Raw genomic sequence first — 11291 nt, forward strand, 5'->3', positions numbered from 1 at the left:
ATTTAATTAAAATTTCTTTTCTTTGATTTGAACTTAATGAATTGCATACGGTTTGTTGTTGTTTAGTTTAATGTTGTCCCATAGCCAATGGCGGTTGCGCCGCTCATCGAAGCGTATCGAATGTATATATTAAGCTATGGAATCTCAAATTGACAGGTGTGGCGCCTTCGCATTTAAATTTTATACCTCTTAGCCATTTGTATTATGACTTATAGGCCTGCTTTAATAATACCCATATTTCATTTAGGAAGACAAATTTGCTTTTGGCATTAAATATTTTGATTATCGTTTACGCATTAATTAAACGGATATGAGTGAACTAATCAATGCCAAATAAACTTACAGCTATCTAAATAACTGTTTTAATTATTAGATATTAAAAAAAAATTAAATATTTATTTGGAAATTTAATAAAATAACTAGTGAGCGTAAGGAATGTTCGGTATTTCTAAAAAATCATTGCATATACATTTTTTTCTCATATAAAAAATTAAATATTTTATTAGAAGTTATTATTGTTGCAAACATACACTATTAGTAAAGAAATTCTAAATTTTTTGGAAAAATGAGCTCGGTCATTGCCTCGCCATTTCCGGTGACATCGCGGGAAAAAAGATGCGCCCGCGTTGGGAGGATAATTCCTTAGAGGATGCTCTAAAGTGAAAAAATACGTGTTTTAGTTAAAATTTTAACTTAGAACTTGGACGAATGAAAAAATTCAAATTGGATTTTTTGCAGACATTTTTACAAAATGTTAAAATTTCAGTGAAACGACATTTTTTTCAAATAGTTGTAACGAAAAAAAGAGACTTTGTCCAAGTAATATTTCATGAAGAACAGTTGAGTTGTTCTCGATAAATCTTGCCATCCGACTTCAAAAATACAGGTTTGAGAAAAACGCGTTTAAAGGCAGCGCACTTACCCTATCTAACGTAGAGCGCACAAGTTCTCAAGGCTGTATCTCTGAAACTATTACTCGCATCAACTTTTTTAAGGTAGTACTCTGGCAACTTCTTCTTCTTAATTGGTGTAGACACCGCTTACGCGATTATAGCCGAGTTAATAACAGCGCGCCAGTCGTTTCTTCTTTTCGCTACGTGGCGCCAATTGGATATTCCAAATGTAGCCAGGTCCTTCTCCACCTGGTCCTTCCTCTGCTTCCCCCGGCGGGTACTGCGTCGAATACTTTCAGAGCTGGAGTGTTTTCGTCCATCCGGACAACATGACCTAGCCAGCGTAGCCGCTGTCTTTTAATTCGCTGAACTATGTCAATGTCGTCGTATATCTCATAAGCTCATCGTTCCATCGAATGTCGTGGCCAATGCGCAAAGGACCATAAATCTTTGGCAGAACTTTTCTCTCGAAAACTCGCAACGTCGACTCATCAGTTGATGTCATCGTCCAAGCTTCTGCACCATATAGCAGGGCGGGAATTACGACCGACTTATAGAATTTGGTTTTTGTTCGTCGAGAGAGGACTTTACTTTTCAATTGCCTACTCAGTCCGAAGTAGCACCTGTTGGCAAGAGTTATCCTGCGTTGGATTTCCATGCTGACATTGTTGGTGATTTTTACGCTGGTTCCAAGATAGACGAAATTATCTACGACTTCAAAGTTATGACTGTCAACAGTGACGTGAGTTCCAAGTCGCGATTGCGACGACTGTTTGTTTGATGACAGGAGATATTTCGTCTTGCCCTCGTTCACTACCAGACCCATTTGCTTTGCTTCCTTGTCCAGTCTGGAGAAAGCAGAACTAACGGCGCGCGGTGTCGGCATACGCCAGCAGCTGTACACTCTTATAAAATATTGTACCTGCTCGATTAAGTTCTGCAGCTCGAATTATTTTCTCCAGCAGCAGATTGAAGAAGTCGTACGATATGGAGTCGCTTTGTCTGAAACCTCGTTTGGTATCGAACGGCTCGGAGAGGTCCTTCCCAATGCTGACGGTGCTTTTCGTGTTGCTCAACGTCAGTTTACACAGCCGTATTAGTTTTACGGGGATACCAAATTCAGACATCGCGGCATAAAGGCAGCTCCTTTTCGTGCTGTCGAAAGCAGCTTTGAAATCGACGAAGAATTGGTGTGTGTCGATTCTCCTCTCACGGGTCTTTTCCAAGATTTGGTGTATGGTGAATATCTGGACGGTTGTTGATTTTCCAGGTCTAAAGCTACACTGATAAGGTCCATTCAGTTTGTTGACGGTGGGCTTTAATCTTTCACACAATACGCTCGATAGAACCTTATACGCGATGTTGAGGAGGCTTATCCCACGGTAGTTGGCGCAGATTGTGGGGTCTCCCTTTTTGTGGATTGGGCAGAGCACACTTAAATTCCAATCGTTGGGCATGCTTTCGTCCGACCATATTTTGCAAAGAAGCTGATGCATGCTCCTTATCAGTTCTTCGCCACCGTGTTTGAATAGCTCGGCCGGTAATCCATCGGCCCCCGCCGCTTTGTTGTTCTTCAGGCGGGTAATTGTTATTCGAACTTCCTCATGGTCGGGCAATGGAGCGTCTGCTCCATCGTCAACGATTGGGGAATCGGGTTCGCCTTTTCCTGGTGTTGTACTTTCACTGCCATTCAGCAGGCTGGAGAAGTGTTCCCTCCATAATTTAAGTATACTCTGGGCATCGGTGACTAGATCACCACTGGGGGTTCTACAAGAGTATGCTCCGGTCTTGAAACCTTGTGTAAGCCGCCGCATTTTTTCGTAGAATTTTCGAGCATTACCCCTGTCGGCCAGCTTATCAAGCTCTTCGTACTCACGAATTTCGGCTTCTTTCTTTTCCTGTCTGCAAATGCGTCTCGCTTCCCTCTTCAACTCTCTCTGGTAACTTGGGTTCAAAAAATCGAAAATTTTTTTTTGCTTAATTTGCAAGTACAATGTCTTGAGAATATACTGTGAAATTTTTGGACAGAAATTCGAAATATTTCGGGAGTTATAACGAGTTTCCTAGAGCGCCTCGGAGCCCTCTCTCGGAGTTGTTGAACTTTAAGCGCGTTTTTCTCAAAACATTGTTTTTCTGGTCGGCCCGGGTCCTAACTTTTTTTCTACTGAACCGATTGCTTTTAAATTTTAAAAGGCTATTCTACTTATAGTTCACCTAACGAGAATTTTTTTCACTCCAAATTTTTTAATTCACAACCCTTTCTTTGCTAAAATAAAAGCACTTTTTTTGAAAGTCCGCGATTTTGTTATTTACCCTTGAAATTTAACTTCAGTAGTTCCGACAAGAATGACATGTCTATAGATTAAGAATAATCAAGAATATTTGATTTCAGATAACATCAAGAGCCAAAATCGGCCGGGGGCCACGCACGTGCACGTTTTGAGGTTCCAACTTCGAGTGACAATAGTAATAAAGTATTAAATTTTTTCAAATAAAATTTTTTTATATTTTCAATATGTAAATAAAAACACTTTAAATATTCAAGACAATTCAATTTTATTTTCTTATAAAAAACCACTCTCCAATGAAGTCATGAAAATAGGCATAAGTTACCAGACCACTACCTTAATAAAACAATAAGAAAAACTCGATTTTTTGAAACCCGTAAACCCATGTAACGCCTTAATTATGTCGCAGAAGAACTAATTTCACCTTCTTTTTAGTATTGGCCTGAGACAATAATATTAAAAAAATAAATTTCAGAAGCACAAGCGATCTGAATAATTTTTCCCTTAGATTGCCATTATTCAGTATTTAAGAACGAAAAATTTCGATTTTTTCGAAGCCATGATGAAAATTAAACAATAACAAGTAAAGAAGGGCTAAGTTCGAGTGCAACCGAACATTTTATGCTCTTGCAACTGGCAAGAATCAAAGCCGGGGAAATACCTTAAGGTATTATATATACAGTTGAACTTCCCTAGTTCGAATCACCACAATCCCTAAAAACAAACTTCGAGTTAGAGAGACTTCGAGTTATGGAAAGAAATTTGTGTGCTATTTGACTTCTACTCAGCAGATCCGGTTATAGAGAACTTCGAGTTACAGAAGTTTAACTTATTTATTGTTCGCTTCCATCACTTTATGTACTATTGATAGTACTTCCAACTCTCATATATATGTACTACAAATGTATGTATGTATGTACGTATTTTCGGTCTTCTAGAAACGTTTCTTATATGGGGGCTAGGTCAAGTTTTCGCCCAATTTTATCCATTTTAGGCACAAAGACACGCTGTTATCAGTAAAACACGCTCTCTAATTTTTATACTCTCGCAACAATGTTGCTAAGGAGAGTATTATAGTTTTGTTCACATAACGGTTGTTTGTAAGTCCTAAAACTAAAAGAGTCAGATATAGGGTTATATATACCAAAGTGATCAGGGTGACGAGTAGAGTCGAAATCCGGATGTCTGTCTGTCCGTCCGTCCGTCTGTCCGTCCGTCCGTCCGTCCGTGCAAGCTGTAACTTGAGTAAGAATTGAGATATCATGATGAAACTTGGTACACGTATTCCTTGGCTCCATAAGAAGGTTAAGTTCGAAAATGGGCAAAATCGGCCTACTGCCACGCCCACAAAATGGCGGAAACCGAAAACTTATAAAGTGTCATAACTAAGCCATAAATAAAGATGTTAAAGTGAAATTTGGCACGATGAATCGCATTAGGAAGTGGCATGTTCGAACGCAATTTTTTTGGAAAAGTGGGCGTGGCCCCGCCCCCTACTAAGTCTTTTGTACATATCTCGGAAACTACTATAGCTATGTCAACCAAACTCTACAGAGTCGTTTTCTTGAGGCATTTCCATATACAGTTCAAAAATGGAAGAAATCGGATAATAACCACGCCCACCTCCCATACAAAGGTTATGTTGAAAATCACTAAAAGTGCGTTAACCGACTAACAAAAAACGTCAGAAACTCTAAATTTTACGGAAGAAATTGTAGAAGAAAGCTGCACCCAGGCTTTTTTAAAAATTGAAAATGGGCGTGGCCTCGCCCACTTATGGACCAAAAACCATATCTGAGGAACTACTAGACCGATTTCAATGAAATTCGGTACATAATATTTTCTTAACACCCTGATGACATGTACGAAATATGGGTGAAATCGGTTCACAACCACGCCTTCTTCCAATATAACGCTCTTTTGAATTCCATCTGATGCCTTTTCTGTATAATACGAGTATATACATTAGGAACCAATGATGATAGCGGAATAAAACTTTACAAAAATACGGTATTTGAAAAATATGTAAATGACGTATAATGAAATCTCGATTATCACTTTATCATGCGAGAGTATAAAATGTTCGGTGACACCCGAACTTAGCCCTTCCTTACTTGTCATAGATGAGATAGATAAATCACATGTTGGCCAATATATGGTATGCGGCATAAAGTCACCTATAAGTTTGGAAATCGTTGGGTTAGTTACATACATACATGCTTGTATGTATATGGAAACTAAAGGAAGTGTTGACCCGATTGAACCCATTTTTGACACACAGACATACCATTGTCAGAAAAAGATTATCGCTGATAACCAATTATATATCTCACACATTGACCGATATTTGTGGTAAAAAATCAACTATGTTATTGGTACTGCGATTTAATATGCAGTACCTAGGAGCTTGAATAATTTTTGTTGGATTTGAACAGCTTTGGTCATAAGGGTGGAGTACTGTAAAGGCATTATTCGTGCAAAGTCTTATCTTGTTATATTATTTACTTCTTATTTTGTACTCTGGGAAAAAGAACTCAGGTGGAATTTAAAATTGTGTTTTATGGTTGCAGTTCGATTTCGCCCATTTTCGCACTGTGACATAAGAATATTAGAAGAATGTTATATATAGAATTTGGCTGAAATGGGTAGAGCAAGTCCTGGGATATGTTATTTTACCTAAAAGTGGGCGTTGTCAAGCTGAAAATATGGACACACACTACTCACAAAAGGTGTGACAACTCGTAGAAAGCAATAAGAATGAAAATGGAGCTTTTTTGACTGAAATCTCAACATAACTTAAGGGGCTATTCTAGTCTAGAAATTTGAAACTATCAAAAAACAGAACTTTTTTTACGTACTTCAAACTATCGAAGTGACAAATAATTTTTAAAGTTATATAACATTTGAAAAATTAATTTTCAAACGCGTTTCTCCCAAAATACTTTGTTCTATGCAGTTGCCAGGATATCCTAAGTTATAAAGAGGCGATTTACTTGAAATTTCGTGAAAATATTTTGTAGATATATCTACATATTTCATTAATCAATAAAAACTGAAAATTTCTGATTTCTAGTATTCTAAAACAAAATTGGGAAAGTTAAATAAGTCGTAAACACATCAACTTTTTTCTGCGTAGCCGCCATTTTATATATTTTTTTCAGATTTGTAAGCTCATATGATAACAAAATTTGTACTAATCAAAGATCTGCTTTATTTTTGAAATGACCGCAAAGATACAAAACGTGACGACAAGAAGCAATTTTCACCTCCCTCATACATAATTTTATGAAAATTTATTAAATCTTTTAAATGTATTTTGTGGTAAAAATAATAGCACCTTCGGTTACAGGAGAGACGAAAGTGAAATATCTTTGCTTCACAGTAAAAGGCGAATAGGAGATCAACTAATGATGTGCTGCTAAAATCGTCGACTCTATAAAATCTTTAGAAACAAAAAAATGAAAGTTAGATTTTTAATGCAAGTCGAGTTTTTATTTTATTATTAAGTAAGTGTTATTATATATGGACTTTTACTTATTATCACCTAGAAAACATGTTGAATGAACATAACAAGATTGAGATTATTATTTTTCTATTACATTATTACATACATATATACATTTGTAATTCATAATTAATAACATATGCTTATATTTACAATGAATCCTTTCAATTTAATACTAATACTATTCAATATAAATATGTTTAAACATTTTGAAAATTGAACGAACTATTCAAACAAAAAATTATACAATCATAAAAACTTAGTACTGTTAATTAAACTTAGACAACAACAACGAAAAGCCACTTTGTAATGAATATATTTTGTATATAATCTCAACTATATTGGAACATTAAAAAAAAACAAAAATCTAATCAAATCAAGATTTACATAAGCAGCCAACTCTAAGTCCTATTGAATTCAACGCTAACATAATGGGATTGATTTGTCAATACTCGCATCGGTACTTAGGCGGTGGCATGTGAGTGCTGATACGCGGCTGCTGTCGCCCAAGGATTATGCGCGTGGTGGTGGAAGGCGCCGGCACTGGCATAGCCCGAACTTGCACTGAAATCCGGATAGGCGGTATACTCGGATTTCATGTGCAGCAGACCAGGATATGTGTGCGATGTAGTGGAGTGTTGTAGGTGATGATTAACAGGGGAGGTAGAACCGTTGGAGTCACCGGGCGAACTCATGGTAAGCCCATACTCGGCGGCCAATTGCGACTCACTTTGCATTGCGAGCGCCGCATAATGTTGGCTACTCGTTGCTGTTGTCGTTAAACTCGACTGCATGTGTGGTGGCTGTTGTTGCTGCTGGAGGTTAGGCGTTGCAGCTGTTGAGGTAGTTTCAGTATTGGTGTTGTTATTGCTAGCAGGACTGCCCTGCATTGACTGTTGTTGCTGTAATATGGCACTGCGACTAATTTGTTGTTGTTGTTGTTGATGCTGATTACTTGTATGGCTGTTCCACAAATCAAACGAGGCGCTGCTCGACAAAGGTGACGCTAAGGACGCAGAGGAATTGGAAGCTGCTGACTGTTGCTGATGTTGCGATCCAGAATGTTGTTGCAAACCTCCACTATAGAGGCCAGCACCAGAAAGTGGATGCGTATGGTGGAAGAGCGATGTGCTTTGGTGGTACAAATTCGAATAAGCATTGTAGCCGCCCATGGTATCTGGTTGTTCTGTCTTCATTTGCAGTTGTGTCGGTGCTGATGTTGACGCTGCGAGTCTAGTCGCGGCTGTGGCTGAAGGAGTAAGCGGCTTCGTCGTAGCGTTGCTGCTGTTATTATTACTGATTATATTTGCCGACGACGAAACACTAGACTGACTCGAAATAGATGACTTTGAACTGTTGAGACTGCTGCCAGTCGGCGTTGTCTTTTCCTGTTGATTTTCCGTAGCTTTCTCCGGCTTCGCTGCCGATGATTGTTGTTTAGCTTCTGCTGCAAGCGCTTTCTTACTTTTTTTGTCCTTAAAGTGCGTCTTTTTATGCTTGCTCAAATGATCACTACGAGAAAATTTCTTCGAGCAGATTGGACAGGCGTACGGACGGTAATTGGTATGCGTACGTCCGTGACGTTGCAACTCATCAGAACGGGAAAAACGTTTTCCGCAGGTCAGGCACAAAAATGGCCGCTCACCGGTATGCCAACGCAAATGTGTCTTCAAGTGTGATGCTTTGCCATAGAGTCGCTCACAGCCGGGTATATGACAGATATGTTGCTTTCTACCACGTTCATCTGGACCAACAATTGGCGGCAAGCCGGACATTTCGTTCGCACAATTGGGGCATGTGCAACGAACTGAGCGACGCTGCAGTTGTGTCTGGAAGGCGATGTCGTCAAAGTTGAAACTTGGATATGCCTGACTCGACCAGGGCTGATAAAGTCGATCCTGGTGCGAAAACCAAGCACCGGCGGCTGCAGCCGAAGCAGACATGCCAACGTTGCCGTAGTAATCCGAGGCGTATTGAGCGTACGGAAATTGTGTACTAGAGGTGAGAAAAATAGAAAAATTTTAAAATTATAAAACGGAAATGCAAAAACGAAAACTCTACACTCAAAACTGAACTATATTTTATACTAAAATAAATAATACATTTTGCTAATACAACTTACCGTGTAGGCAACGCTGCTGCCGCTGAATAAGTGTTCCACGAATAGGCTGCACTTGCAGCCGCAGCTGCGCCTAAATCAGGATTCGATGCAGCGGCTGCGGCTGCTGCAGCTGCGCTAGCATGTGCCGCTACAGCCTGAGCTGTCGTCGGTGAGCCGGAAAGTGGCGACACCGACGATGAGGTTGCCGATGCAGGTGGACTCGAGGAAATCGAGGCAAATGACTGGGCGGGCGATGGAAATATGCTGGTTGGCGAGACAGACGCCGATGAAGGTCCCGAATGTTGACTCGATATCGGCGAAGCCGTACCGGTAGAGGATGATTGTGGCGGATATTGCATTTCCATTTTCATGGCAAGTGCACTGCAAGCGTCTGTGGAGGATGCTGCTGTTGCAGATTTTTGTCCATAAAGCGAAGTGAAATTGCTGGCGCTTGTAGTGAAACCGCCGAGATGTGTGTTGCTAGCGCTGGCGTTGTTACTCATTTGGCCAGCCAATGTTGAAAAATGTGTCGCAGATTGTGTAATTGTAGCTGCTGCTGCGGCGGCAGAGGTTAATGATGTAGCAGCACCAGGCTGTTGCTGTTGATGTTGGAGATGATGATGATTACCACCGATGGATGGCATAGTTGCGGCGGCAGCGGCAAGTGAGGCGGTTGTGTAGGGATTTAAATAATTGCAGGCAGCGTCAATCATTTTTATGGTATTATTATAATATTAGTTTACTAATATGCCGCTTCACTGATTTGTTAAGTATTTATTTAATATATACACTTCTTTCACTTTTATTTCTTTAAAGTTTAATCGTCTTCTTTTTTATAGTAATTGTCATTGCTCTCACATGTGTCTTTGTTGTTTTGATTTTGTTTTGTCTATTATTTATTATGTTTTACTTTTATTCGCTCTTCTTACTTCAATATGGCACACTTTACACTTGTTATCATCACACTATGATTATAGGCCCTCGTTCGTAGTCGGTAGCGGGTGCACTATATAATTACGTGTTCTGTCGTTTTATTAAAGCTACACTTGCGGGCAAAAGCGATTTGCTCCTTTTCTGCATTCCTTTTTGAGTCAATTTTCTTTCACTTACTTCTGCACAAATGTTCACTGTTTTGCTCTTATTTCTTTTGAAGCACAATATTCAATATTTTAATTTTTCTGTTATTCCAAATAATATCGTTCGCACACCAAAGTCGGATCCAAAAAGCACAAATGCACTAATCAATATTTTTCATAATTACAAGCTATGTCCAAATTGTTGCTTTGGATATATACCTGTACGTTGCCGTTATAAAATTGTTCAGCCGATACCGAAATGTTGGCCCAGTTGTTCGCAAATTCTTATTTTATTAACTGTGACTGTTGTTGCTACCATTAACTTGATATAATTCGCAAAAACTTTGTGTCCGATGATGACGATGGTTGTGGACTCGAATATATGGGACGTCCACGGACGTGCATACAAAATAATGATGACGATCACAATGACGACGTTCCGTAAATTGCGCCGCAAACGCGTTCACTGCAATAATTACTGGGCTAGTAGTGTTGACGCTGAGTGTAGCTGTTTGTCGCAGAAGCTGAACACTGTTGTGCATGGAGATATCACGATACAACGATACTACGTACTACCAACACTAATTATCGTTGCCGACTGAATTCCAAAACGCAGCGAGAGAGTCCAAACAGTGCCAAACGACCGAACGAACGTAGCACGAAAATCCAAAGACGAGTCAAGGCAACACAGAAAGCAATCCAACAAATACAAGCGGTGTGTATGCAGGGGAAATTGCTTACACAAATGAGTGAGTGTGAACGTGCGTGGCTCACTGTTGCGGATTGGTGGTGGTTCATAGGGTATTTATGTATGTATATTTGTAGTTGCTTAGTATTTTTGGTGGTTGTTTCTTGTCCTAGGAATATGTTGTTTGTATGAATGTATGTACTTATGAGCAACTCTACACTCGACGAACTCAGTGTCGTAGAGTCAATAGTTCAAGGTGTGGTGCGACTATGAGGTACATATGTATGTATGTATAGTGCGTTGTGTCGCGTTAGACGGTGCTGTAGAGAGTGATACAAGTTTAAATTCACTGCGTGTATTTTATTAACTTGTACACACATATGTATGCGTAGCACGTAGCGGTTGTGGTGCGAGCGAAATAGCAATAGTCGCAGTCGCGGCAGCATAATGGAAGGATTACTGTGAGAGCACGTTTGCAGCAGGCATTAGGTAGCGTAGCAGCAAGTACCATTTACCAAAATTCGGAAAGTATTAATTTATTGCTTGCTGCTGGCTGCAGACGTTTTACTGTTTAATAATGTCTCTTTCTTACCTCCAAGGCATTATGCGCTAATCTTTGTCGGACTAACTGACAGACAAGCGTCCTGCTACCTGTACGATTTGTTATTCCATAAGTAAAACGAAGCCTTATGCCAAATTAATTCTATATAATTTTAAAAACTATACCAAACAACTCCACA

The 11291-nt window shown here is 39.4% G+C and overlaps 1 protein-coding gene across 1 annotated transcript; it reads right to left on the bottom strand.

The window, feature by feature from the left end:
• Window positions 1-6922: 6922 nt before the first annotated feature.
• LOC126760163 (transcription factor btd) lies at window positions 6923-10834 on the bottom strand. The gene is made up of 2 exons (XM_050475620.1): window positions 8809-10834; window positions 6923-8681 (listed from the first exon to the last, which is right to left on the bottom strand). The coding sequence occupies exons 1-2, from the start codon at window positions 9498-9500 to the stop codon at window positions 7151-7153; spliced, it is 2223 nt and encodes a 740-aa protein (XP_050331577.1). The 5' UTR covers window positions 9501-10834; the 3' UTR covers window positions 6923-7150.
• Between the last annotated feature and the right edge of the window lie 457 nt (window positions 10835-11291).

The sequence above is a fragment of the Bactrocera neohumeralis genome, chromosome 5, assembly GCF_024586455.1.
Source record: "Bactrocera neohumeralis isolate Rockhampton chromosome 5, APGP_CSIRO_Bneo_wtdbg2-racon-allhic-juicebox.fasta_v2, whole genome shotgun sequence".
Lineage (NCBI taxonomy): Eukaryota > Metazoa > Arthropoda > Insecta > Diptera > Tephritidae > Bactrocera > Bactrocera neohumeralis.